The 27831-nt window shown below is 43.8% G+C and overlaps 1 protein-coding gene across 1 annotated transcript; it reads left to right on the top strand.

Annotated features, from left to right (window-relative positions):
- The first annotated feature begins 695 nt into the window (after nucleotides 1-695).
- Nnp-1 (Ribosomal RNA processing protein 1 homolog Nnp-1) lies at nucleotides 696-26564 on the top strand. The gene is made up of 10 exons (XM_037423172.2): nucleotides 696-1070; nucleotides 1401-1480; nucleotides 1564-1707; nucleotides 4327-4521; nucleotides 7747-7811; nucleotides 13171-13396; nucleotides 16279-16376; nucleotides 20812-22336; nucleotides 24718-24811; nucleotides 26260-26564. The coding sequence occupies exons 1-10, from the start codon at nucleotides 947-949 to the stop codon at nucleotides 26475-26477; spliced, it is 2769 nt and encodes a 922-aa protein (XP_037279069.2). The 5' UTR covers nucleotides 696-946; the 3' UTR covers nucleotides 26478-26564.
- The last annotated feature ends 1267 nt before the right edge of the window (nucleotides 26565-27831 follow it).

Below are 27831 nucleotides of genomic sequence, written 5' to 3'. Positions count from 1 at the left end.
TTTTTTTTTTGGGGGGGGGGGGCTGTTGAAAATTTTAATACATTTTTACGGCAAACAACACATTGTAAACAAAAAGAGGTCTTCACATTTACAAAAACGTCAATAAATTTTTATATTTTATTGAACATTTAAATATTACAACGCTTTCAGCAAATGTTGAATTTAAAATTGACGCATTTGTAGAGTCAATATACTAACTTTATTATATTGAAGCACGCCTATCAACAGTAAACTTTACGCGTACAGAAGCATAGCCTTTAAAATTTTTAAAATTTTTATTTGTGTGTCAGTTCAAGAGTCATCGTCATGGTCATTGTTTTTTAAACACACGGAGGAAGGTCCTCCGTGTTTGAACACAACTTATTCCACCCGCTTAAAGTCTATTTCGCCCAAAGAGAATTAAAATTTGTTTTTAAATCCTCCTTGATTTTGCCTTTCCATTTCTTAAACCCCAGTGCTTTGAAAAACTCTGCGCCATCATTTACGCGAAGCTGACTTGCGCAACTATAGAACAAAAAAAAATATGTTCATTTTGTTTTTGTTTTAAATTTTATTAAAAATTTTATGAAAAAACAAATAATATACAACTTTTGTTTTTTTTTTTTTAGTTTTTGTAATCAATCTCAAAGGTTTTTGAATTCGTACGGTAAAAACCGACTTATGGCAGTCCCAATTTAATCAAAAGTTCTGCAACACTGTGACGCCATGCAAGCACTTATGAAAATGGGAACTACACTAGTTTGTATCTTGTGGAAAGTGACGTCTACAGCACGTCTACAGCTCGGCTTTGAGGGTGAAAAAGCATAGCCTTTAAGATATGCGATTTAGCAGTCATCGCCATCGTCATTAAGTTTTCGCCCGCACGTTGCGCACATGGCAATGGTCTCGCGAGTCGGCGCATGCCATTTATTGTGACGTATTTTGACGTTTATTGTAGATTCTAGAAATGCCTGTGTCTCAGGAAGTTCACTTCGCTCACCACTTAGCAGCGAACGAAAAAGTTACGAGAGACCGGGCACTGCGAAAGCTGACGAAATGGATACGCGCGAAGTCCGGACGCCAAGGCATGGGTAAGACAACAATGATCAAATAATCGAATAATTCGCGCAGTTTCACGTCCCAAAACCAATATTCGAACGTGACGCACGCCGTGGTCGAGGGATCCCGAAGTTTCGACGACTTCGTGCTAACCTGCACCTAAATCTAAGCTCGCGAGCCCCAAACATTTTCGCCTCTGTCGAAAATGCGGCCGGAATTCGATTCCGCGACCTTCTTATCAGCAGTCGGTCACTGTATACCACTATACCACCATGGCGGGCTGCGTCGAACACGATTTCCTTAAAAATGTTCTCAGGTCGCCTTCTCCATCTCCAGAGTATGCTCTTTTGTATTCTCTCTAGAATTCACCGAAGATTCACTGATGAAGCTTTGGAAGGGGCTGTTCTTTTGCATGTGGATGTCCGACAAACCGTTTGTTCAGGTAATTCAACTTTCAAGAGTTCGATCTTTACACTGAGGAACAGCTCAATGTTTCAATGTCTGATGTTGCCCCGACTTTTGCAGCAAGAACTGGCGAATAGCATAGCTGGCCTGGTACATTGCTTCGCCCAACGGGACCAGTCTTTGATGTTCCTGGATGCGTTCTTCAAGACCATGGCCCGTGAATGGTTTGCGATCGACAGGTTTCGCCTGGAAAAGTTCATGATGGTATGTCACAGCGAAATGACGTGTTACGAGTGATGTCATTAGCACGAGTTTGTCACCATTTCTGTCATGATAGACACGCTTTTGTTACATTGTGTCTTTGACGTTAACTTACCATTGGCAGACCTTTACTGTGCGCGAGATGTACGATGTCAATTTTTATGAAAGGGAACACGGGAGCATGTGGCCTGCGTGCTCCGTATGCTGCTGGCAGCGCGCTCAAGCGGGAGTGAGAGCAACTACAGCCCCTTTACGTGTCATCTCTCGATGAGCAAAACAACCATTCATTGCTTATATGTAACCAGCAGAAAGACCGCAATCCCTTCCCTGTTCAAGGCGATATCACAGGAGGCCGATAATTGCCTTGAAGGGGGAGGGGGTAGCGATCTTGCTGCTGGTTCCATATGCTTGTTTTGCTCGCCGAGAGATGACGCGAAAAGAGGCAGTGTTTGCTCTCGTTCCCGTGTTCCCTTTAATAAAAATTGACATTGTAGAACAACAGGCACTCCGATTGCATATTCGAATGCTTTTGAATACAAGTGGTCAATTCAACGACTTTAAAAACTGCTAAACAAAAAGAAGCAAGTATGCAAGTTATATACCCTCTTTCTTACCACGTACTGGCCCACTTATTTCAGTAGGCATGCTTAGTTGCTCTTTTGCATAAATCTTTCAGAGCACGCAGATCGCTCAGAAACAATCAGCCAAATGTACCTCACTATTCCACTTGCAGAGTTGTCACAACAGTTGTCGATCAAACGAGCTTGTAATGGTGGAGTGTTTCATGCAACAGTTGGTTGCAACATAGCAGTCCTTTCTAATTTCACCTCGGCTGGTGTCACATGATCACCTTTTGATAGGCCAAGATGGTGCCTCATCTGGGTAAAATTTTCAAAATATGATTGGTTAATTTCCGGATGCTGTAGAAAGTGCTCATAGTAAAACTCGATTGGGATCAAAAGTGCACATTCTGACATCGCTATTATACAGGTGTCACACAGTGTCATTCTGATCGCAATTAAGCTCAAATGATGCCATGTTTCTTTATTGCAATTGCCTCTTTGTTGAAAGGTAGCATCACAGGAGTGTTACCTAAAACATCTCTTAAAACTTTCTTTTACACATTAAAGTGAAACATTAGACAACCAGTTAGCCACCTTTACATCCTTAAGCTCTCTCTTTTTCCTCACACAATATATGTATAGAATTTTTTATTGAGATGTATCATCTGAAGAAGCAGCCAGAAGTGTCTGGACTATACTAGATCATTTTGTTCAGATTGTGTGTGTGACACAAACATTACAGATTCTTCTGGAACCTACATAGGTGCTAGCGATAACGCTGGATTATTCGATGGTACATAAATCCCGTTGTGCCCCACCTCTTGTCAGTTGATCGACGGCCCACGCTTTGTTCGCCGGTATCAATGCCAATGTGTATCGCTGTCATCTGACTTTCCGTTCACCTGCCACAACTTCAGCCGAATATACAGCTTCATCTTGGACCTGCATACTGTCTACTCCCTTCGTCCACGTCACAACCCCGTGACAACATGATTGATTTTTCATGCGATTGAGATCGCTCTAATTTGAGCCTGTCACTTGTCAGTGCAGCTCTGTGCAAGTTACAGCTGTAGGTGATGCGATAGCTCTGCTTCGGCGTGTGATTTGCTGCTGTCGGTCAGTGGTGCCCTTATGACTGACTGGCACTTAACACTGCAGTGTGCTCACGAATGCAGAGATCTGTTGCCTACAGTTGTAGCGCAACCTCGTTGCATGCCCAAACAAAATATTTTAAAGATTTAGCTATGGCACTGCATTGCACAGCTGACTGTGGCTCACACAAATGTCAGATGAATTTACACTGCAATTTGTCTGAGTGCAGATAACTACGGCCTGCAGTTTTCTAATAACTTCAATGCAATTTCAGGGCTTGAGTGTTCGTACATCTTACCACCATGACGCTGTGTCTTGCATGGCCATCGCCACAGAGTCTTAGTATTAGTGCATCAATATGAAACATTACAGTGTCCATTCATAGATTGCACATTGTCCTTTTGCGTAAGCACAGTGGAGATGCAAAGGAGAACACCCTCTACAAGTGCAGCGTGAAATAGCACAAACGAGATAGCAACACACACAAAGAGTCAAGGGAGTGCTAATTAGTGCATCTTTAACCCGTTGTAGTCTATTGTTGGGGCCTGCCCAACAATGCAACATGGATGCAGTGGTCTGTGGTCAGGCATCGCTCGGCAACTTCTTTCGTGGTTAATTCATGCGCACTTTTTTCCACTACATTATGTGCCACCTACGAAGGAGTGTGTAAACTTCTTTCAGCTTTTAGTACTTTGAATTCGGACTAGAACACATGAAATGTGGGAATAAGTTTTGGACCACAAAGGGTTAAGAAGGCACCGAATTGGTGTCTCCTTTCTTCTTGCAGTATTTTCACTTTCCCTTTTTTTCTTTTTTTTTATTCGAAAGACTGCCCTTTGGCATAATAAGCTCTTTAAAAAGCCACATTACTTTGGAGCTATTGAATTATTGACCTACTATCGTATTTATCTGCCCCCTGTTCACAGTGCTCAAAGCTTTCATATTGTGTTGTCGATTTCACTTGCAGCTGGTCAGACGATGCTTCCGTCAGGGTGTTGCCTTTGCCTATGGGGATGCATGGAGCAATGAAAACGTTACGGCCTTCTGTGACATGCTTCAGTCAACTGCCCTGTGCCCAAACAGCCAAGCGATTCCGCTTGGCCTGAGGCTGCATGTCGTTGATGTATTCCTTCAAGAACTTGCTAGAATGCATGGAGGAGAGGTGAGAAATTTTCTCTTAGTTTTGTAGCTCATAGGAATTTTCAAACTACCTTGCTAGCTATTCACACCCCACCTTTGGATTAATCATTTCGCAAATCCTGTTCTGCGAAAATTTTTATCTGAAAAGTATGACCGAATAGTACATCTAAGCAACCTTCTTTCATTTTGTCCCCGCCGTAGAATTGGCTCATTGGTTGGTGGCAATGCCCGTACGTTTGTATCTAAGCTATATTTAAACTATTTCTTTTAACTACAAGATGACATTAGTTTAGAAATAATCTCTAAAATAACAAAGATATGTTGTTCGACTGGCTTTAGATAGGTCTCCATTACCGTAATTTTAAAATACACTTCTCTTTCAACTGTGGCAGTGCGTTTCTAAATCACACTGAGTGCACTTAAGGTGCACTTATGTTTGCCTTCATGACAGTGGTACATTAGCCTGCTTGACAGTTAATGTGACTTTTCAAAGTGGCCAGGCTGTAGACTGTAATACGGTCAAGGCTGTAGGTTATGTTGCTTTACTGCTGACCCGAAGGTTGTGGGTTCAAATCTCTACCACAGCGGCTGTATTTCGACGTAGGCGAAATGCTAGGGGTCTGTGTACTTAAATTCAGGTGCACGTTAAAGGACACTGGATGCTCAAAGTTTCAGTTGCCCTCTACTACAGCGTGCATAATAATCATAGTATGGTTTCCGGAAGTAAAACCCCTACAATCGTTATTATTACAACTGGGGTGCACCTACTCCACACTCCCAGCAAGCCTGATATCATGATGAGTTCTCATGGTACAAGCACAGAGATACAGTGAAATCCCGATGATGCGATTACGGTTGATGCAAATTTCGTGATGATACGAATTTTATGGTTGCTTCTGATGAACTGCATTATATGAAAAAGCGCCACGGTTCGGTGTTATATGAACAGTTTCCCCAGCCACCGCAGATGATACGAATGCACAATTGACTGTTGCACGCAAGCAGTGCAACATGGCTTGTGTGTGGAAGGAAGGCCCATTCACATTCGGCCTTGACGGGAGCAAATGTAACAAAACTCTCCGGAATTCCCCTCGCTTCATCACCGGAGAAGTAGCCAAAAAACCTTGCTGCGAGAACGGCGCGAAAAAATCGGTTCGAGACTGATTTTGCTGCCACAAGATAGCGGACTGCCTTTCTACTACGGCTTTGTCTACGCCGGCTGCACTAGCACTCAAACCACCACGTGCTGTAAACAACCACCTGTATACTCAACATGGTGGCAAAGGCATCGGCGGTGGCTCACGTCGGCGTAATTGCAAGCTACCCTTGCAGCATGACAAAGCTCACGGCCTTGAAAAGAATGCGTTCATCAAGAGCCTGGTTTGAATTACGATCGCTGCGAACACCGAAGCAGAAGAAGGTGTAGCAGAAAGGAGTCGGCATGCCGTAACGTGTCTTGTTTTACACTGCCGGCTGATTGCGTCGTCGCCGTGGCCGGTGCATCCGCTTGTGTCATTTCATCTGGAGTATCTCCCAAAGCAATGTTTATAAAGATGTAAATTGCTTCTTTTCAGTGCTTTGCATGCATAACTAGAATTTGGTATGTATTCTAATGCTGATGAATGAATTCTCAAGTGGCGACGGCGACATACATACGAGGGGCAGAACAAATGTGAACATTTTTGACGGGCACGGACGTACTTTTACGTCTGCTCTGGCGTTTTCGCTTGAATTCTCCGGTGTGAATTCTCCAGTACTGATTTTTTTTGCGTCGACTTTGCAGTGCGTTTTTCCAGCTGCTTAAGCGGTGAAGCGAGTGAATTTACAATAAGCCACTTTCGCTCCCTTTGATGCCAAGTGTGAACAAGCATGAGTGAGGAAACCCCGGCACTTTATTGAGAGGCGATGAAAGCAGGAAAGTTTGAAAGATCATCATGGACGTTTTTTTCAGCAAGAAGTAGTTGATCCTAATAAAGTTATTGTTCATCTTCATGATCAACTTTAACTTGTTTTTGGTTCATTCGAATTCGGGATGATAGGAATATTTTGTGTGCTCTCTTCGAATTCGTATTGGCAATATTCTGCTGTGGTACTGAACAGGTGCCCTGGCATGTCTTTTGAAATCTTTCGGATGTGGTTGTCGCGATTTGACTCCTTCTGAGAAGCACGAAAAAGGCATGTAATAGTCTTTTCATAAGATTTCAGGGTTCCTAGCGAGTTAAATAAATTGCACAATGATTTATATTATAATGACTCGTGCTTTTACTTCTCAGAAAGAGATAGCTAGCTTGTTCCTGCAAACATTCACTCCAACACCATGTGAAATAGTGAATGGTTCATCAAGAATTTTCCAAAAATGCATTTCATTTAATGCTCACGAGTCCGGTCCTCACACAACAACTCGAGGCTGTCCAGAAGGCCCACGATGCAACGGTAAGGCTCGGCCTCCCCATCCCTAGGTGGGAGCGGCCCGCGATCGTACTTATATACTAATACGGGGGTGGAATTCTTCAGGACCCCAGTAAAGTATTTCATGCATCCATCCATCCATCCATCCATCCATCCATCCATCCATCCACCTCACGTCATTGCTTTGTAATACAATCAAAGCTGTAGGAAAGAAGCACAAGTTTAAGGGCTTATTTTCTTTGTTAGACACAATATTAATGAAAACTAACAGACGATAATGCCAAGAGAAGTATAGGGGATGTTATAAGAAGTAATTGTAATCTAAATGAAAAGAAAGAAAAGTGGGCGAAAAGATGCCACCAACAGAGGCCGAACCTGCGACCTTCGAATGACGCGTTCGATGCTCCACTACTGAGCTACAGAGGCGGTCATCCCCTCTCCTTCCTGAAGCTTGAAAATTTAGACTGTCATCATTTATGCTTTGACTAAGGCAATGAGACTTCACTTTTACTATTGGGTCATGCTTATGGTCAAGATCGTAGCTTTTATCCTTCAATACTGTGATTCATCTTAACGAGTGTCATTCATATATTGTCGAAAAATTTGTCCTTGCAGAATGTGCAACGATTAAAAATGAATTCTTATTGCCTTACTTTAAAGCATAAATGATAACAATCTAGATAATTTTGAAACTTCATGACCTTTTGTATGTGAAAAACAATTGGATCCTATTTAGCCTCATTTCAATTTATTGGTATGGTTAAATACCTAAAAGCTCAGACACCAGAAAGTAACGCCAGGTTGCTTGGGAAATGAAAAATGGTCTTTCTCGTTCCAGTTGACTCCAGAGCAAGCAACATTATTCCTGCAACCTTTCTTCGACATTTTGATGCACTCAAATGAGTGAGTTGGAGTTTTTTTGTTGTTGTTGTAGTCTTCTCTTTTTTCTACAAGTTACGAGATATTGTACAATACCATTGGATTCTTATTCCTGACATTGTTTCAACAGTATTGCCTCCAGTTCTTTTACTGCTATGTAGGTGTAATAGCAGCTCTTACACATCAGAAGGCTGTCTATAGTCTGTTACAACCCAATAATAATTACATGGTCCACCCCCAGTACTGCAGTAGTGCGCCTGTCATTCACCTGTGGTACAAAGCAACGATTGGTGATTTTTGTTCTAACCATAAGCACTTTTTTGCTAATAATGCAAATACAGTAGACTCCCAATAAATGAAGCCTTCTTGAATGAAATTGCTGTGTGAATGGAACAACAGCATTCAATATGATTGGTTTCTTACTCAATTCTGTATTACTGTTTATATTGCAATAAACAAAACTAGTTTTAAACGAAGCACATCTTCCTGTTCCTTCAGGTTTTGTTTAACAGAAGTCTGTTGTACTACGTATATCATGAATTTAAACTTTGTAATTTCTTGTTAAAACGTTTCACTTGGCTGAGCATCCAAGTCAGAAGTTTTTATGAAATTTGCCTAGAAATAAATTTTTTTAACCAGAAACTATCGAAATTAACACGTGCCTGTATGGCCAGGTCATATGCCTGAAATATGTTAAAGGTCCCGACGTCACGTAAGTAAGCAATTGCAATTACGTAGTGGGACATTTATTCAAACTGCCTGGGTGGGATGGTGACCGCTGTGGGTGGAGCTTACATTTATTCTTAGGCTGTCATTGACTATTGCAGTAGTACAGGGGAACCTCGTTAATACATGTCCACAGTAATTGAATATAGGGAACTTATATGCAAAAATTGTATTAATCAAAAAGTTTGAAAAGAGAAGGGAAATATGGATATTATGTGAGTAACTCACTTTTGTTGAGCAGTATGAGGTAGCTGGTCAATTTGCACAGCACTTTTTTTTCGTCATTGGATGGGGCGTCGATTTTTTTTTTGGCCAGGATACGGATGTTGCTGTGGCTTTAGCAGCTCCGCATTGTGCTGGCAGGGCCTTGTTGAGACGTGGTTTAATGCTTGTGTACAAAAAAAGAAATGCCAGATTTCTAAACATGTCGGTTAAGACCCATTTTTGCGGTCGTATTATGAAATTGAAGTGTAATTGTGTTAAATGCATGAAAATGCTTTATTTGCAAGGGACGTTGGCCGGGGGTAAAAAGGATGATTTATGAGTCTAACAAACTTCTTACGCAGAATTGGCTCAATGAAATTTCACTGTACTTGTGGTAGCTTGTAGCACTGGAACTTCGTACTCCCTTGGTGTAGCATACTACCGTAGCTTAACTCTTTCGTTACCGCGCCTATTCAAATCGATCACCGGTGATCGATGCTTTGGTTCGTCGATTTTGGCACATTAAATTTGCTTCTTGTGGACCCACTACTTTCTAGTAGTTAGTCCAACCACTCAACTTTCAGAATAAATTTGAATTTGCCTGCTTTGGCAACATAGTGATATTTGAAACACGTTTGCACGAACCAGTGTGCATGTGTTGTGGGAAAAGTGCACTAGGCTGGCGAACTTGATAAAAATACAGGCCCCTCGTGATTATGCTACAGTAGCATCGAAGGTATCTAATCATAAGAATCATTGCAAGCCAAATATTGAATAAAAGAGTCAGCTTCGCAATTACAATGTTTAGCGGTAATGATTGCCGGAAATTTATGCCAGCTATTTAAGAAAGGGCTGTTGCTGCAGTCAGGTAAAATTTATTTCACATAAAATATTTCCGAAATTTAGCTGCATGTTTAATGTGTCGAGATGACCTCCTCAGCCAGTTTTCAGTAGCTTTGGTTTTGCTCGTAGTGTTACATCAGACACAGGGTCGCATCTAGTGTCACTACTCGCTCCTATGGCATCATCGTCACGGGCGCATAGGTGCACACCAGCGCTGCAAAACACGCACTGCTTGAAACTGCCTTGCAACCTCACCTGAACTGAGTGAAGACGAGCTTAAGAGTCCGTAGATGACAGAACCCCAGCTTCAAGTCATGGGGCGACGATGCTCTGCGTCAGCCTGAGACACCCGCAGCCGTTCATGGTTTATTTTTTTACCGTCTCAAGTTGTCTTCTCTGGCGCAAGTGCGTAGCGACCGACTTTTGTGCAAAATCTTATAGCTACTTTGTTTACGCGCGAGGTCCACACTTCACTGGGGCGCGGTGTGCTTGTGCCAGACGCAGAGCTTCTAATGACAAGAAGGCCACGGAAGCACATCTTGGTCTTGACTACGAAGCAGCACGAAATGTTTTAGAAGTTCACGCTATATCATTCTTTTTTTTATACAATGGGAAAAATGCTCAGAAATATGCTTACATGCATATACAGGAACACCAACCTATGCTAAGTGAGGTGGCTCATGGAAAGATGTTACGCTAGACGAAATAGCGAAGTTCATCGGACATCTGGTTTATAGAAGTACAGTCGAGCCCGACTATATCGAACCCGTTTATGTCAAATTATCCTGTATATCGAACAATTCCTAAACACGGTAAGTTTACTTTGAGTATATATAGCAAAAGTTACTGTTTTATCGAACGAAAATACCAACGGCAACTGATATATCAAACTCCATGTGCCTCAAAAGTGCCCCAGCAAGTTGGCTTTCCCTCGCGGTGGCGGGGAAAACTGCTGGCGTCACCCTAGAAAAGTTAGTTAGACCCGGTTGTGCGCGGGCGAACACCCCCCTCCAAGAAATGATCCTGGCCCGCTCGCAGCGCTTACAGCCAATCAGAGGCCGTCGTGCTTTCTCCGAGGCGCGAAGGTGGTAGAAGTGAGCGCCCTTTTTTCTTTTTTTATGCTTGTGTGCCTGCTGCTGCCGATTCAGCGTAGTCTGTGGTGTTGCCTGTTGGTGCTCTGTGAACTGTATTGGCGCACTGCCATCATGGCTTGCGCAAAGAAGCAAAATTTGCCGTTCGCCATGAAACTCGAAATAATCAATCAGGTTGAGCGCGGTGAAAAGAAGTCCGACCTCGCTGCCGCGTACAAAATTCCAAGGAGCACCTTGAGTACTATCCTGAAGAACAATGCAGACATCAGGGCCAAGTCAAACAAAAGGCCAGGTGCCCGTGGCGCGCGACGTGTGCGCGCTGCTGTGTACGAAGATGTTGAAGCGGCCGTTTACAAGTGGTTTGTAGACGTTCGGTTGCGAAACATCCCGGTGTCCGGCCCTATGATTGAGCAGAAAGCCAAGGACCTTGCTTTTCTGCTTGGCAGGAAGGATTTCCAAGGCGGTTCAGGCTGGCTTCAGCGGTTCAAAGAACGGTACGACATCGTTGGCAAAGCTGTTACAGGTGAAAGCAGAGTGGCGGACCTGGACAGTGTAGAAAAATGGCTCGAGGAAAACTGGCGAGATATCGCAGCAAGATATAGAGCCCAAGATATCTTCAATGCAGATGAAACCGCTCTATTTTGGCAAATGTTACCAAACAAGACACTTGCGTGCCGTGGCGACAAGACAAGCAGCGGCAAGGCAAACAAAGCTCGTGTGTCCGTGCTGTTGGCAGCTAATTTAGACGGATCGAAAAAGCTTCGACCTCTGGTTATCGGGAAAAGCACGGCACCGCGATGTTTTCAAAATGAAAATGCGCTGTCGCTTCCTGTTACCTACCGAGCAAACTCAAAAGGGTGGATGACCGGGGAGCTTTTCAGCAGATGGCTATCGTCGTGGAATGATGATCTGGTAGGCGAAAATCGCAAGGTGTGCCTGCTCGTGAACAATTGTTCATCACACCACTGCAGTACGACCTTCAGCAACATTGAGCTGCGTTATTTGCCCCCGAACACTACGTCTGTACTGCAACCACTGGATCAAGGCGTTATACGCGCAATGAAAGCCTGCTATCGGAAGCGCCTGGTGGAGAGGCTGCTGCAGAACCTTCGTGTCGGCAGGGAGCTTAAGATCGACTTGCTCGGAGCTATTCCTATGTTGAGTAGATCGTGGGCAGATGTCAAGAAGGAGACGATCCAGAACTGCTTTAGGCATGCCGGCTTCCGCATGCCTGGTGATGACACCTCAAATTTTGACAGCACTGAAGACACCGCAGGTGTTTCCACCGAAGTTTGGAACGAGCTGGCAGAGTTCCCCGGTGCTATCGACGGATCGACATTCGACGACTTCGTCAGTGCGGACGATGATGTCCCCATCATGGGCCAATTACAGGATGAGAATTACATTGCAGACGTTGTGCCAACCACAAGCCAAAGCGACAGGAATATGGAAATCGACAACGGCCCATTGCCTACATCCTCTGAAGTGATTAGTGCACTTGCGTTGGTCCGGTGCTATTGCTTGAATGTGGAAGGTTGCGGCCTCAGCTGCTCCGACTCGTTGGACAACGTGGAGGCGTGCGTGCTGTCGCAGGCAGCGAAGTCGTTGACACAGTAAAAAATCCGAAACTACTTTGTTCCACAGTAGGGCACGCAAGTAAGCCACCATATTAATAAAGTACTTTTCTTCTAGTTTGTTATGTGCCTTTGTGTCAAAATCTATGCCGGTCTCATATCGAATTATGTCATATATCAAACTAATAAACGTTTTTTGGCGAGTTCGTTATACCCAGGTTCGACTGTATTCCTCACATCACAGGTATCTATCTATATTTGAACACCTGGAGGCTTTAATCATTTAAAAAAAAGCAAACATTTTCTGAGAAAAAAGTATGAGTTCACCTGTGCCTCAAGAAAAACCAAGTAATGCTTCACAGCATGGCACAAGCAACGAAGCAGCACCTCAGTTCCGATTCTCTTTGTCTGTGATCAGAAACATTTTCCACAACATTTATTAATTTTTATTCTGTTTCTTGGTCATTTGTCTTCAAAATGTATATTCTGAATTTTATTTGTTCTGAATATTTTTGCATTTATACTGTTTTTTATTGCACTGTTTACCAGCTGGCAATCATAAATTATACTCTTTCCACATTTTTATTTATTCTAAAATATTTTCGGTCCTCTACAAGACACATTCTTTGAAAAGAGCATTACATTTAGCAAAATTTGGTATGCTGCAATGCGTCCTGGAGTAGTTTTAAAACTGGCAAAAACAATATTCCCTAGACATACGAAAAATAGCAATTTTCGCGCGGTAACGAAAGAGTTAAAGGCACCTTTGCGTTGCACTCTCACAGTATTAAAGCTGCCATTGGGAATAAATAACCTGCCTTAAAGGTCACCCTTTAAGGTCACCCTCTGTAACCCTTTGCTCCGCAACATGATCCTCTAGCTGCAGTAAAACTGTGTTGGGCATTGTTTATTCCAACCACTTTATTGTATCTGTCACGCTTTCAGTCGAACACTTCTGGATGCAGTGCGGAAAAATGTCTTCTTCATGATGCTCGACCTGGATCGGGAAGCTGTCGAGCTGGGTGTAGATCCCAGCTCTGTGAAAATTAAGGGCAGCAACGGCACAACAGATGATGACGACTCAGCAGAAGAGGAAGAGGAGGACATGTACGATGAGCACGGCAGAGTGCTTGAGAAAGGAGAGAGCTGCCAGGACCTTCCTGCGATTCCTGTGAGTTGCCATTCTATTGTGATGCATTTCTTGGTGAACCAAAGGCAATATAAGCATATTAGAATGAAAAAGGGGGTATTCATGTAGGGCTTGTTCCTTTTGTTAGACATTTTGTAACGAAACCATTAGTGGAGCTGAGGAAAGTATTGGAAACATTGCCTGTTACATTTTAGCTATAGTGCTGTAGTGAATATGAAATGAATGGAAATGAACTGAGATGAATGAAAAATCAACTTGCCACAGGGTGGAGCCAAATCTACACCATTTGGAGAATGTGTCCGATGCTCTGAAATTTAGCTACTGTGGTGGCTGCTTTCCCATTTACTCTGATAGTTATTCTATGTTTTGCAGAAACCCAGGCTTGTTAAACTGAGGGGCTCAGAACCATGATGGCAATAGTGAAACGCTTTGTTGGTGCTGGCTGACATTCCCAGGATTGCACAGACTTAAGTACCTTATAAACTGGGTGGGAAAGTGGCCGCTGCTGTAGAACAATTAGTAACTCAGCATCGGACGCATTACCTGAAGTTTGTAGGGTCGGTCTCTACCTGCGGCAGGCTAATTTTTCATCTACTGTTCATTCTTGTCAGTTTGTTAGGCTATAGTTAGAGTATGCTGCAGTAAGAGCTCGTTAACGCGGATCTCATGAGACCGGAGAAAATGTCCGAGTTAACCAAATTCCGAATTATCGAATGGACCATGAAAACAAAAGGAAAACATACACGGCACAGACAAACCTTTATTTCTTAAAGAAAGTTCGTTATATTTGCCTGCCTCACTGCCGAATTTCTGACAGAACGATCTTATTTAAACCCATCCGGTGGTGGTGCACACGTTCACTCTCGCGAGAACAAACGCAGAACTCCTTGAGGACAGCGAGGGCTTCGGCGGCCTCCTGCACGGTGCGGCGCCGTCGCGTTGGCTCATCCTGGCCGTCATCATCGGAACAGTGATTTTGGTCCTCCTCAAGCACTTCCGATAATATATCAATGTCAGTCAGTGGACCAGCAATGGCAACATGATAGTCTATAGCGACGTAGTCTAAAATCTAGACGCCACTAGGAAGGAGACAGTCAAAACGCGTGTCCATATTTCCAGTGGGCTCGCAGGTGTCCTCTGGAGTGGCCTCTGGAGGAATATCCGAATCGTCAGGGCGGACAAAACCGCTGTGCTGGAAAGAATTTGCAATGACCGATGCGCTAAAACTGTGAATTGCGGTCAGGAGACAGTTTGTATTCTCGCCCTGCTTCCTTGCACAGCAGGATCCGTTCCAGCACATGCTTTCTGTACCTGCTTTTTACGTGCTGAATTATCCCTTGATCCAGCGGTTGCAGAGCAGCCATCATGTTTGCAGGTAAAAATATAAGTTCGGTGCACTCCAGCCCTGTCACTCTGGTATGAGCACTGCAGTTGTCAACTAGAAGTAAAACCTTGCGCTTGTTAGCGAAGAAGCGGCGGTCGAGTTGGCACAGCCAAGCTTGGAAATTATCCGAAGTCATTCAGGCCTTTTTGTTGGCGCCATGTTGCACAGGAAAGTGGTGAACGTTCTTAAAACACCTTTGGTTACGTGCCTTCCCGATGACTAGCAGTGGCAGGCGCTCGTTGCCCGACATATCACATAGCACAGTGATCCTTTCTTTGCTCCTCTTCCCTCTAACGCACGGGTCGCCCTTGAACGTGATCGTTTTGTCCGGCAAAAGCCGTTTCATCGGCATTGAAGACGTTGGCAGTCTCATAACGAGCCAGGTACTGGGGAAGCTCAGTTGTCTTCCAGTTAGCAATATGCCGTTCATCCACTGTTGCTTTTTCCCCACACACGTTTCAAAAGACCAACCCGTGCCTTTCTCTAAAGCCGGCAAACCATCCTTCAGACGCACTGAAAGATTCGATGTTCATTCTCAGTGCGTATCTTTCAGCTTGCTGACAGATCAACGGTCCACTCAAGGGAAGCTGGCTGTTTTGCATGTCTGTTATCCACCGCAGCAGTGAGCCTTCCAGCTTCGGGTGTGCTGCCGTCCTTAGTGGTTTACATTTTCCAGTGAATTTGCCGCTGTCAAATGCCTAAAAAATTTTTTCTTTGTTCTTCACGTAGTCGCTCAAGGTGCTTCTCTTAACGTCATACTTTTTCATTATCTCCTGTCGGGAAACATTTGCCTGCGTTCACGTCTTTTAATATCATAACCTTTCTTTCAAGATCATTTGCTGGCTGCTGTGGCCGCTTAACGTCCTGTGACGGTCGCCATGAAGCGCGACGGCGGTGGCAAGGCGCACAAACACAGCCGCAACACGTGAAGCCACAACACTAAGAACAAAGGCACAAAGTACACCAGTAGGCATAGCATGCGCGTAGCGAGCAGGATGCGCCGGTGGCCCAAGCGCTTCCGCCGGGTGGTGACTAGCACCACCTAGCCACTTCCCCTTCATTCACTATCATCATGGTCATATTCTGCTGCAGTTCGCTCGGTTTCGGTTTCTCCAAAACTCAGGTTCTGCCGTCGGTTACGGCAAGTGGTGCTTGAGCCGCCGAGATCGCGCGACTCTGGAGTCCCGATAGCCCTCTCCGGAGTTGTCTGCGATAACCGGTGCGCGGCTCAATCCCTCCGAATCAATGAGCATTTGACCTCATTGAAATATACACAGTTCTGCCGGGATCGCGCTGCGAGTCCAAGTTAACGAGGTCCGGATAAACGAACTTTTACTGTAGTAATGTCTTCTATAGCTTTCTTAGTTTCATTGTCAGTTGGTTTCATTAGGTCTACCGTGTTAGAAGGTACAACTGGGAAGATGAGTCGCTCAACAAGCTTCAGTTTTCCTTTATGGAACCTTTTTGTTTTTGTGATATCAACCTTCACTTTAATTCTACTTTGATTTTATATTTGCAGTTTGATTACAGCACGATTGCTGACAGGCTTTTCGACATGCTCAAGGATCCCAAGCTTAAACCTTTCAACCGTGGCCTGATCACCAGAATGGTGAAGAAGTGAGTGTGTTTTTTATCTGTGTTTTTTTTGTATTGATCTGTACATTTTTTTTGCTAACGTGCTATTTGCTACACTAGAAAACAACAGAAACGTTTGTGACAGTTTTCCTTTTAAAGAAGCCGTGCCACGGTTCATTTCTCCTTAAAGGAGCACTGACATCAAATTTACTCATGCCAAGATTTTTGCGTCAGTGAGTAGCTATAGGCCCCATAGCAGCGATTCGCGACCTTAAGTGCAACCGAGGAATGAATAACTATCACTTTTATTAATTTATATGACTGAGATCTAGCACTTTTATAAAACGGCCGGCAATCCAGCCATTTTTAGCGCTGGAAGCACCAGCAGTGGCGCTACCTCGCGGTGACTTCCAGATCACGCCACAGCTGACCACTTCTCCACAAAAAATAGTGACGTCAGGCTCAGCTGCTCCGCAAACATTTTGTCTGCTAGGCGGACACATTCAGTCATGCCTTGTCACCTGCATTGCTGTCGTCGCGTACAAAGTGTCGACTCGAGTTCAATACGATAATCTGGAGCTTGGAATCCCCGTGATTCGCGACGTCGTAAATTATTTTTGCTTCGATCGACCTTTTGCAGAACAGCGATTCCGAAATGGACGCCGTTCCAAGCAGCACTGCAGAGGTGCCCAAGGATGCACGCTTCAGCCATGTTCGCTCGTGTCTCTCAGTTAGCTATATTGGTGTGATTTGGCGTGCAAGGCATTCAGATATACGCAAGGGGGTCAATGCAATACAGCTATCATAAATGAGCATCAGCAGAGAAATAAAATATGTTTCCTGCTTGTCGGGTTCCTTTTTGCACCTCCAGATGGCGCCACCTGTCCAGCCTCTCGCGGTTGACATGGTATTACCACTTTTACGTGGGCGCAAAGTCTACAGATGAACTAAAATTCAATGATACCTGCATGTTACTTGTTAGCTATGATATCTGACTACACACTCTTCCACTTTTGATAGCTTGTGGTCATGTTGACGTGTAAAACATACGTGATATGAAAAGACACCCTCATTGCGCTTTTTCCGTGCTTCGACTTCAACGACTGCAACTCACGATTCCCTGACATACTGACCAACAAGCGCGCGTTTAATCATGCTCTTTTCTTTCGCCATTCTTTTAAAGGTGGTTTTTATCTTTATAATGTCACAAAATCATTCAAACCGGTGCGATGAAGATCAGACGCGACGACGTGGCCGGACTAGACTGTACCTGCGCGCGCTATCCCGGCCCTAGCCCGGCCGTGGACGAGCGAGTGCGTTTCTGCACTTCGGCGCCCGTCGGCACCACGATAAGAACACTCGGATCGTACACGTCATCGCTACTAGGGCATCGTCACTCAGGATGATATTTGTGGAATGTATCACACCGAACACGTAGCACTAGTGTCGATGTCTCAGGGCAGTCTATTTTTCGTTTTTCTCCGTAGCTTTTTTACGCTGTTTGACATAGAATTAAAATAACTTTCATGCAATGGATGCCGTTCAAATTTGGCCCAAATGACCTATGCATACCAAGCGATGGAATGATGGGCGCATTTCGATCTTGAAATTTGATGTCAGCGTTCCTTTAACACAGTCAGTCACCTTGGAAACCGAGAACACTTCTTTCATTCATTCATTCATAGCGAGGGCCTCGTTCTGGCAGACATGGTGCCTTTAGGTAGTATAAGAGAGATTATTCGTGAGCTGCCAGCTTGTAATAAGGTCACGTGCTACGTGACACCAAAGAGGCAGATAAGGGAGTGTTCCACACTCGCCACCATGGTTACAGGCGACGCTGACTGACGCTCCCACATTTAATACACATATATACCCCTTAAGGTGGACGGGGGTATAGCCGCCATGGTAGCTCAGTTACTAGAAGATAAGACTCGTTATTCGAAGGTCACAGGTTCAGTAGTTGCCGACGGCAAGTTATCTTTTCGTCCACTTCTCTTCACATTTACATTACAGTTAGTTCTAATAACATCGCCTGTACCTTCCTTGGCATGATTGTTTGTTAGATCTCATTGATCTTAGCTCTAAATGTATATTTTAACGTAATTGTGAAAGTATTGTCCAGCAGTGGAGGCCATTTTGACTTGTCTGTGTGGCATCAGGAATCGAAGAGTCACTGCTATGTTCTTTGCAGTCATTGTGGTATCACAGTGGATGTGCAGTAGTACTCACAGATTGAAATATGATGCCATATTTTTTATGACAATGGGTGTGCGTAGTTTCTTGAGATAATCATGCTGTCTTGGTGAATCTCAGTCAGTGATGTTCCGGGTAGGGAATTTTCCCTTTTTCGGGGAATTTTCGTCTGTTATCTTAAGCTGAAAGAAAAAAGGGAACTTCGAAAATGGTAAAATTTTTCTACGATGACTGATGGTTAGCGGTCACAGTGCGCCTTCATCGGCTGTAATCGGTTCTAATGCATGCACCACGCAAGAACGGCCTTTGAGATTTGTTTCTAGTTCACTGGTGGTGTTAGACTTGAAGCCCCCAATGTGCAGTGTAGGTACTACAGTAGAATCTCGATGATACGAATTCGAAGGGAGCACGCAAAATTTTCGTATCATCGCGAATTTGTATGAACCAAAAACAAGTTAAAGCTGATCATGAAGATGGACAAGAACTTTATTAGGGTCAACCACTTCTTGCTTAAAAAAGTTCAGGATGTTCTTTTGAACTTTCCTGCCTCCACCGTCTCTCAATAAAATGCCGCGATTTCCTCACTCATGCTGCTGTGATATAAGGCGCGTTCACACTTGGCATCAATTTGAGCAAAAGCGGCAAAACTCTGAAAATTCACTTGCTTCGCTGCTTAAACACCCAAAAAAATGTGTCGCGAAATTAATAAAAAAAAAAACATTAGTTCAAGATAATTCTCACTCGAGGATTCAAGTGAAAACGCAGAGCGACTGCAAAACCACATTTGCGCCCGTCGAAAATGTTTATACTCCTTCTGCCCCTCGTATATGGGTACATGCCAGCGCCACAGTCTTCGCCGCGTGAGAATTTATTCCTGAGCAATAAACTCCCCACTGAGTTCTAGATATACATGCAAAGCACTGAAATGAAACAGTTTACACCTTTGTAAATATTGTTTCGGGAGATACGTCAGAAGAAATGACACGAGCAGATGCAGTAGCGACAAGGGCTTCAGCCGGCAGTGTAAAAGAGAGACGCTTTAGGGCATGCCAACGCGCTGCTGCTGCACTTTCTTTTACTTTCAGTGTTCGCAGCGATCGTAAGCAGGCTCTCGACAAACGCGTCTTTTTCAAGGCCTTGAGCTATTTCATGCTGTGAAGGTAGTTCGTGATGGCACCGACGCGAGCCACCGCACTTGCCGACGCCTTGGCTGTCATCTTGAATGTACAGCTGGTTGTTTACATCACGTGGTTTTAGAGCTAGTGCAGCTAAAGCGGTAGCAGAATGGCGATCTGCTATTGCGTCGCGGCAAAATTGGTCTTGGACCGATTGTTTCGCATTAGCCTCGCGGCATGGTTTTTCGGCCACTTTTTCCGGCGGCGAAGAGAGGTAAATGCTGGTGAGTTTTTCCGCATGCGCTTCCTTCGAGGCCTAGTGTGAACGGGCCTTCCTCCCACAGACAAACCACGTTGCGCCCCTCGCGTGCAGCAGTCAATCGCGCGTTTGTATCATCCGCGGTTGCTGGGGAAACCGGTTGTATAACAACGAATTACGACCTACTTTATATAATGTCGTTCATTCGGAGCAACCTTAAAATTCGCATCAACCATAACCTTATCATTGAGATTCTACTGTAACAGTATATGAATAATTAAAGTCATGCGTTCGTTGTGCGGCAGTGCAGAGGCTAGTCATGATTTCAAAAACAGCCATGCATGAGACACATGTAATTATTGCACGTGTTTGTGTAGTTAGGAGCGAAAATTAGTACAGTTAAACAGAATTTTGCTGGGAATTTTGCCAACGTTTGCAGAGGAAAATCCCCGAAATAGGAAATGTTCATGTTTCTGAATGGTAATTCTTTGGCGTAGTACAGAATAAGACTGTGTTCAGATCTAAATTATGCCACTGTGACCCGATCTGAACATGGTGGGAGCGCAAGTATGGGCGCTACTCAGCCCTAAATTGTCCTCTTTCATTCCGTGAGTACTGTACTTCTCAGTACACTGACTGCTTCATAAATGCATCATTCTTCTTTTCCCGCCTGTTTCTTTTCTTATTTGCTTGGGAAACTGTTCCGATTAGTTTCTGATTAGATTCTGATTAGTTTTTTTTTTTTCATTGTGATCTTACTTCAATCTTTTCCTGCCTTTTTCTTTTATTTTTGCTTGGGAAACTGTTTAATCTGATTAGTTTTTTTTTTTTCATTGTCATCTTACTTCTATCTGTAAACTGTCCTTAGCTGCATTTCTGTATGTTTCGTAATGCACGCTGTTTTATTTAGGTTCCGTACAGTTCTTGAGGAAGGCCTGGTTAGGCCTCCAGTGGAGGAGACTATTGAAGAACCCATTACTGAGGACGACATTGAGGCTGCTGCCAGCAAGCTTGAGGAAGAACTTGAGGAAGAGCTCAAAGAGGATCACGAAGAAGTGCTCAAGCTTAAAAATGAGCGGGACAAGGGAAAACCCAAGTTTGGCTTTGACAGCTCCAGTGGCGCATATGAGTACATTTTTAACCACAGTGGTGACTCTGAAGACGATGAAGGGTCGGCCAAGAAAACAGGACGAAAGAAAAGGCGACCGAAAGAGAAGCAACCAAAAAGAAAAACCAGAGAAGTAGAAATTGAGGAAGGTACCGACACATGTGATTCTGATAAGGAACTGGTCAGCGCAAAAACTGCAGGCAGAAAAAGGAAACGAAGTGCCAGGCTCTCTGGAAAAACACAGAAAGAGATGAGCGCTGAAGGTGCCTCTGATGGAGCCGAGAGCAGTCAGCCCCCCAAGAAGAAGCAACGAAAAAGGAAACCCAAGAAGCCCAAAACCAGTTCAGACGGAACAGTGCAGAAGATGGCAAAGTTAAATTCTTTTGATAACGATGCTGCTGGCATTGCTCAGCGGCAGGATTCTAGGCCTATCGTGAATAGCAAATCTCTGTCAAAGTTAAATTCTTTTGATAATGATGCCGCTGGCATTGCGCAGCGGCTGGATTCTAAGCCTACCGTGAATAGAAAATCTCTGTCAAAATTAAATTCTTTTGATAATGATGCCGCTGACATTGCGCAGCGGCAAGATTCTAAGCCTACTGTGAATAGCAAATCTTCTGTAGATGAGCAGCAGAAAAAAATAAATGTAGTGCTGCGACGGCGGCAGGCAAGAAAGCAAAGAAAGGAGAAGCGCAGGCTTTCTGCGCTCACACCAAGCTTTAAAGTGACTCCACTTCCAGAAAAGGCGGGCAAAGCTGAACAGGTGGCCTCAATGACCACACCCACGACTTCCACAACCCAAACTGGCGAAGTGGCGGCGTCGATAGTGTCTGCGTCATCGAAGCATCAAGACAGTCACACAACTGAAACTTCACCTTCCACACCATTCAGGGGCCCGAAAAACCACGCTCAAGAAGGCAGTGCAAAATCGCCTCGTCAAACCCCTCAAGCAGACGGAGAAGTGACGAGGCATCCGAAATCACCTTTGGCAGGTAATGTGGGTGCGTCAACCGGACTTCACTCACCAGGAAAAAGACGTACCAGTATAGCGAAAACACCCGTTTCGTCCCCGAAAAAGAACCTCAATGTGGCCAAGCCGCATATGTTGCCTGTAAAAGCTAACGCTGCTACAGAAGCATCACCACAGGGTCTGCGGCCTATCGGCAAGTTCACGTCGGCCTCGTCAGCTTCACACAATGGCATAGAAGTGAAGGCATCTGGTGATGATGCTTCAATTGCAAAGTCTCCAAGTACACCAAAGACCAGCAACCAAGTGGCACCTTCACTTCGCAAGTGTCTTACTGAATCAAAAGCTAATAAAGCTAAGGTAGGTGATTGCATCTACGTATTGTTTCCTTCCTTTTTATTGTTTTTGTTGAGAGAAAAACTTCGTCTTTTTTTACCTCAGTTTCTTTTGATAGTTAGAAATTTGGTCACAGCCTAGGAGAAGTAATGAGAGCACATATGCATAGGACAAAAAGTAGTGAAGTGTAATTGAGTCATCTGTGAAGTTTTGCACATATGTGAGATATCTGCGAATAAAGAAACAACAAAAGAGGAAAGAAACATAGCAAGCAACATTCGCTCATTCTGTTATCTTCATTATTCGGTTTAAAAATGCGACACTTGACCAAAACTTCACAAGTGACTCAATCACTTATTTGTAATTGATTTGCAAGATTGAGATTCATTCACTGTACCTTTGCACTTTTTCTCCTGTTGTGGTTGTCGTACCTTTTTATGCCTGTGCCTTCACCATTTGGCATTGGAGGTGGGCATCGTGGTTGTTGGCAGTTTAACTAAGTAAGAGCTGTAAATGCACTCAGACAATGAATGAAGGAAATTCGCAGAATAATCACAAAGGGAGTGTTTGTTTGTTTCTGCACGATCGAAAATGGTGGCTTCAGGCAATTTTGATATTTTATGGCGTCGACTGTGCTTCTTTGTTGCTGTTGCACATATCGGCTTTCCATCACAAATGTCGGCATGTTCATCTTCGCTTGTTACCAATTTTGCCAGGGCAATTTTGTTGCGTAAGCTCCCTGGGAATCAACATATTGGCACAGCGCAAGACTACGAGTAGTTACGACGCAACTACAGAAGAAGTGTGTACAAGAATGTTTGCGAAAGTCGTGACAAACCAACAAGGAAGCAAAAACTGAAGACAAGAACAGAAAGAAAGCCGACTTCAACTGAAATTTTATTAGCGAAAACACTGGAAATATATACCCGTGACAGAACATCACCGTGCAATCGCGCAGCCTATTGCATCACAGGAAGACAATCATCATCTCATTATATGGTTACAATGCCAGAGCTCAGCACAAATTCCCAATCTATCATGTCAAAGCCAGAAACTCGATATCTTTTTTAGTCAGCGCAAGCGAAGGGACGCTGGTACATCCAACACCCACCATTTGCATTTCAGTGATGCAGTAGGTTGCGCGGTGATGTTCTGTCACGAGTATATATATCCAGCGTTTTCGGTAATCAAATTTCAGTTGAAGTCAGCGCTCTTTCTGTCTTTGCCTCTTCTTCTGTAGTTATGTTGTAACTACTAGTAGTCTTGCGCTGTGCAAGTATGTTGATTCCCAATCACCAACTAGCCCAAGCATTTGTCTTATTAAGCTCCCTGGCGCTCACCATGGTCGCAGCGCATAAGACCATAAAATCATTATCATTTCGTATCGTTACCAGCAGCAACTGGCTGGCCAAAACCTGGAAAGTGGTGGTTCAGCATTAATAGTCACCACGAATGTTTGTGTTAATTGTGTAGCATATCATATTAAACTGCATTTTTCTTTTTTGTAACGTTTGCTCTACTCAATTGCCACTTTATTCAGTGTTATTCAAGACTTGGGCATAGCGGAGCCTCTATCGATAAGAGTGCCGTGTTCTCACTTTCTGCACTCACTTTTGCTGCCATGTTGGTTTGTCACGACTCTTGCAAACATTCTTGTACACACTATTGTATTGCTGTCAGCACCTTTAGACAGGGGTGTGAAGCTTTTATAAGAATGTGCATGCACTGGTGCAGAACAGAAAGTGGTATTTGTTTATTTCTTTTATAAATACGGTGATCATTATTGTCAGTGTGACTCCTAAACTTTGACAAACTTACTCTTGCAGCAAGTACCTGTGTAATTACTTACCGATATAACTTTTGTCAGAATTAATGAGCTCGTTATAGCCTATGTGGTCAACTGTGTCGATACAGCTCGCATGCGTAAGACTACCAACATGTCATATTGACCCTATCATGTTTCTTAAATATTATGGCAGTGTTGAGCATGGCACAATGGATTTTAAAGTGTATTTTTTGTACTTTAGCCTGATTAGTTCAATAAAATCTCCTGAAACTTCGTACGTTAAGTCTCCATCACCCTCAGAGGAGAACATACCTCATTTTTATCGATTAGGAACTATGTATGTCCTAGCAGATGCCGTCGAAATTTAAAGATGGTATTGCCAGCTGCATTTTGTTGCATGTTTTCTCGCTTGCCTTGCGTCTCAAAGCGGCAAGCGTGGAGATTTCGATTGAGGGTACCTTACCAGACAGAAAAATCGGTTTGCTATTTAGTGCCCCAAGGGGGCCCAGTGTACAGCTACACCCAGTGCTGCGTTACTCATTATAGCGAGAGAAAATCACAGTGCTGTATTGCACCGTTAGTGTTGCTCCAGACATTGATGCCTAAACACTGTTTTCAGCTTACAAAATTTTCAACACCACCAGCACAGCCGTCTTCAACTTCTCAGGAAGAAAAGAGAGTGATCTTCGCGTTGTCAAAAAACAAAGCACAAGGTGAGTGTCTATTGGCATCATAGCGCATTTTAGGGCCATTAGATAGCCCTAAGATCCAAAGTTTATGAAGAGGTAGCTGTGCAATTGTGTGAACTGAAGGACCGAACATGCTGCTGCAAGAATTTTACAAGTTAGTATTGCTGGAACAGGGAAGTTATGGGGGTACGAAATAGCCCTTCCTTGCCCACTTCTACTTGTTTGGGTTGCTTGGACCTTACTCTTCTCTGATGCAGCCTGTCATCGTGATTACATCCACATTAGAATGTTGCACATCATTGACTTGCGTCACTGGCGTGAACATAATCGCCTTCTCGGTTACGACATCGTGATCTAATAAGACCATCAGAAATGATGCCAAAGCTGGCTGCATAGAAACCATTATATTTAATCATACAGGCTTGAGTGCTTAAACTATCTTCCATTGACTACCAAAGTGTGCATGCAAGTACAAAACTGTATAGAACAAACCCCTGCCTTGTTTCAGGCTTATCAGTACAAAACTAGTTGCTTCCAGTATACACATAATTATTGTCCTTCATAGATCGCATGTTCTCGAAGGCTGACTCCTGCAGTGTGTAGCGAAGACAGGGAGTGACAGCCATGCTGTGTGGACAAAGATGATGCACGTGAAGGCGCTTGGGATTGCACGAGACAGACATTTATGTTAGTGGTTTCGCCAGCTATAGATGGATCCGGTACTTAATGAAGTGAAAGAACCTTTCCATTGCTGCACGAAAGCGTGCTAACACTTGCTTCAAAGCGAAAAAAGAAACGTATGGGGACACCAAAACCACCCAAGTGTCCTGTCCGTAGATGAACAGTGTGTACAACATTATGATAGACCAGTGGTTGGTGTTGCTCACGTTACTGAACTCCGAGGACCAGCTTCAGCTGGCAGACAGGTATTGGGCATTGATTGGCTGCAAGCCATGATGACCTGATAAAGGGAATTCACTAACTTTTGGGTGTAGAGAATGCATGCTTGGTCATACAAGAAAGTCGTACACGAAAAAGTATATACGAAAAATAAATGTTGTCGCTGTCTTCGTGTGGTGGCCACAGCCACAGCTTCCGCACCGAATTTCTGAAAGTGGCTTAAGGCCATTGCAGAAGTATATAGGGTAATCTGCCTTGGTGGTGCGGTATCACTTCGTAATGTCACCCTACTATATGTGGTTTAACTGCATTGTAAGAAATTTTAAATCAAATATACATTTCTGCCACGCTGATGTGTTCAAATTTCGCTAGGTGTGTGTGGGGCACGTACAGCTTTGCATGTAGTGCCTTGTTCAACTTCAGGAAGTTTGGTGCCGTGGCCCCTGAAATGAATTAGAGTGCTAATGCATCTCATGGCTAAGCCTAGGAATCCGTGATCACGTTGCCTCTGTACCAAGCATGGAACTCTCATTCCTGCATTGCATTTACATTCAATTCTTGTGATCCCGTAGATCCAAGGGAGTACTTTGAGACATTGAAGAACAGCCCAGAGATTCCATTTGACGCATCCAAGAAGCCAGCTCAAGGTGTTCTGAAGGCACGGCTATCGCTGCCGTCCAGTACACCTGTTCAGTCTGCAAAAAAGCGCGGGAGGGCATCCGATTTCTTTCAGTCAAATGTCAGTGGTTTGTTTTGTAAGAAGCGTTCCAATGCGTCAGATTTCTTCTAGGATGTGACAAGACACTCAGCCGGTCAGTTTGTTCCATACATCATGCTTCATTGCTGGCACAAAATAAATATTCTGTATATTGACACACTACGTGACCTCTTGCTTGTGGGGCTGGACATTGAGTTTCCTACAGATACACTAGAGGGAACTCTCATGCTAGTGTCTATGGGAGGTGCAATGCAGGGTTTTTCAGGAAATTTGGGAAAGCACACGGATTTGTCTAAATTTTGTTCTTTTAGCTACGTTTGTCTTCATGTGGCCTGGGGCCGCTTTGTCGCGGGACGAAAATCAGCGATGTTCAGCGGTTCAATTTGGCGACAGTAACCTTTTATGCTTACCGGTTCAAAACGAATCGCAAAGTTTACAGCGAGCGATTCCTTTATCCAAAACAAGTGATAAAACACAACAGTAAGCAAATACACAAGTGCGTGCAATGGAGTAAGCACAAAGATAAGGCAAATGCGTGTGCTACCCTTCATTTCGACGGCGACTAAACGAGTGCTATGCTAGAGTTCCCTCCAGTTAATGTCAAGAAACTTTATGGGGCTGTAGGGTGCGTCCACAATGAGCAGTGGAGTGATGGTTGCGCAAGAATGCACTCGTTACATTTTAGACCCCGAAAGTAAAAAATACGCCAGTTACTTGGCACCAAACTTGGCTACTTGCAGTACATAAAAATGTGGTCATGATTTCAGAACATACTATGACTGAGCATGTTGCTTATTCCTATCACTATTTTAGGAAAAATAACTGGATGAAAACGAACTAGAAGACACGATGCATGCTCTGTGTAGAGTTTGCACATTCTTTCTTGTCTTCTATTATGCACTAAAAAAAATGAAATAGGCAATACCAAGCTTATAACAGACACTACCGTGCCTAAAATAAAAATTTAGGTAGTACGTCTCATGCATTTCGAACCCATGTTTTGAATGCGCAAAAATCCATTCATGGTGGTATAATCATGTGGCGTCATGTTTACAAAGCACAGACGCAGCTTCCTAGATTGAGGTGCATGTAAGCAAATCAAAATAAATACATTGGTAAAAATTAAGACATCACATATGTATAGCACAGGCCTTGCAATATTAAACCGCAAGCTTGATATTCTGCAATGTTGCCATTAGTTTACTAAAAGCCACGATACTTTTTTCTAAGTGAGACGTACAATAAGGTGCACCTAATTAAGTTTAGAACGCCCGTAATATTGTAAAGATTCGAATGGTGGATCTTGTTGACATGACGGACATCAGCAACTAGTGTCCCTCAGCACTGACTTGGTTGTTTTAGCGTTACTCGTAAAAACAGACTTAGGCCAGTTTGCAAGGATCCGCATTAGAAGCACGAAACGCAC

The sequence above is a fragment of the Rhipicephalus microplus genome, chromosome 4 (genome assembly GCF_043290135.1).
Source record: "Rhipicephalus microplus isolate Deutch F79 chromosome 4, USDA_Rmic, whole genome shotgun sequence".
Taxonomy (NCBI): domain Eukaryota; kingdom Metazoa; phylum Arthropoda; class Arachnida; order Ixodida; family Ixodidae; genus Rhipicephalus; species Rhipicephalus microplus.
The sequence above is the reverse complement of the archived record's forward strand: the minus strand, read 5'-3'. Positions and strand labels throughout refer to the sequence as shown.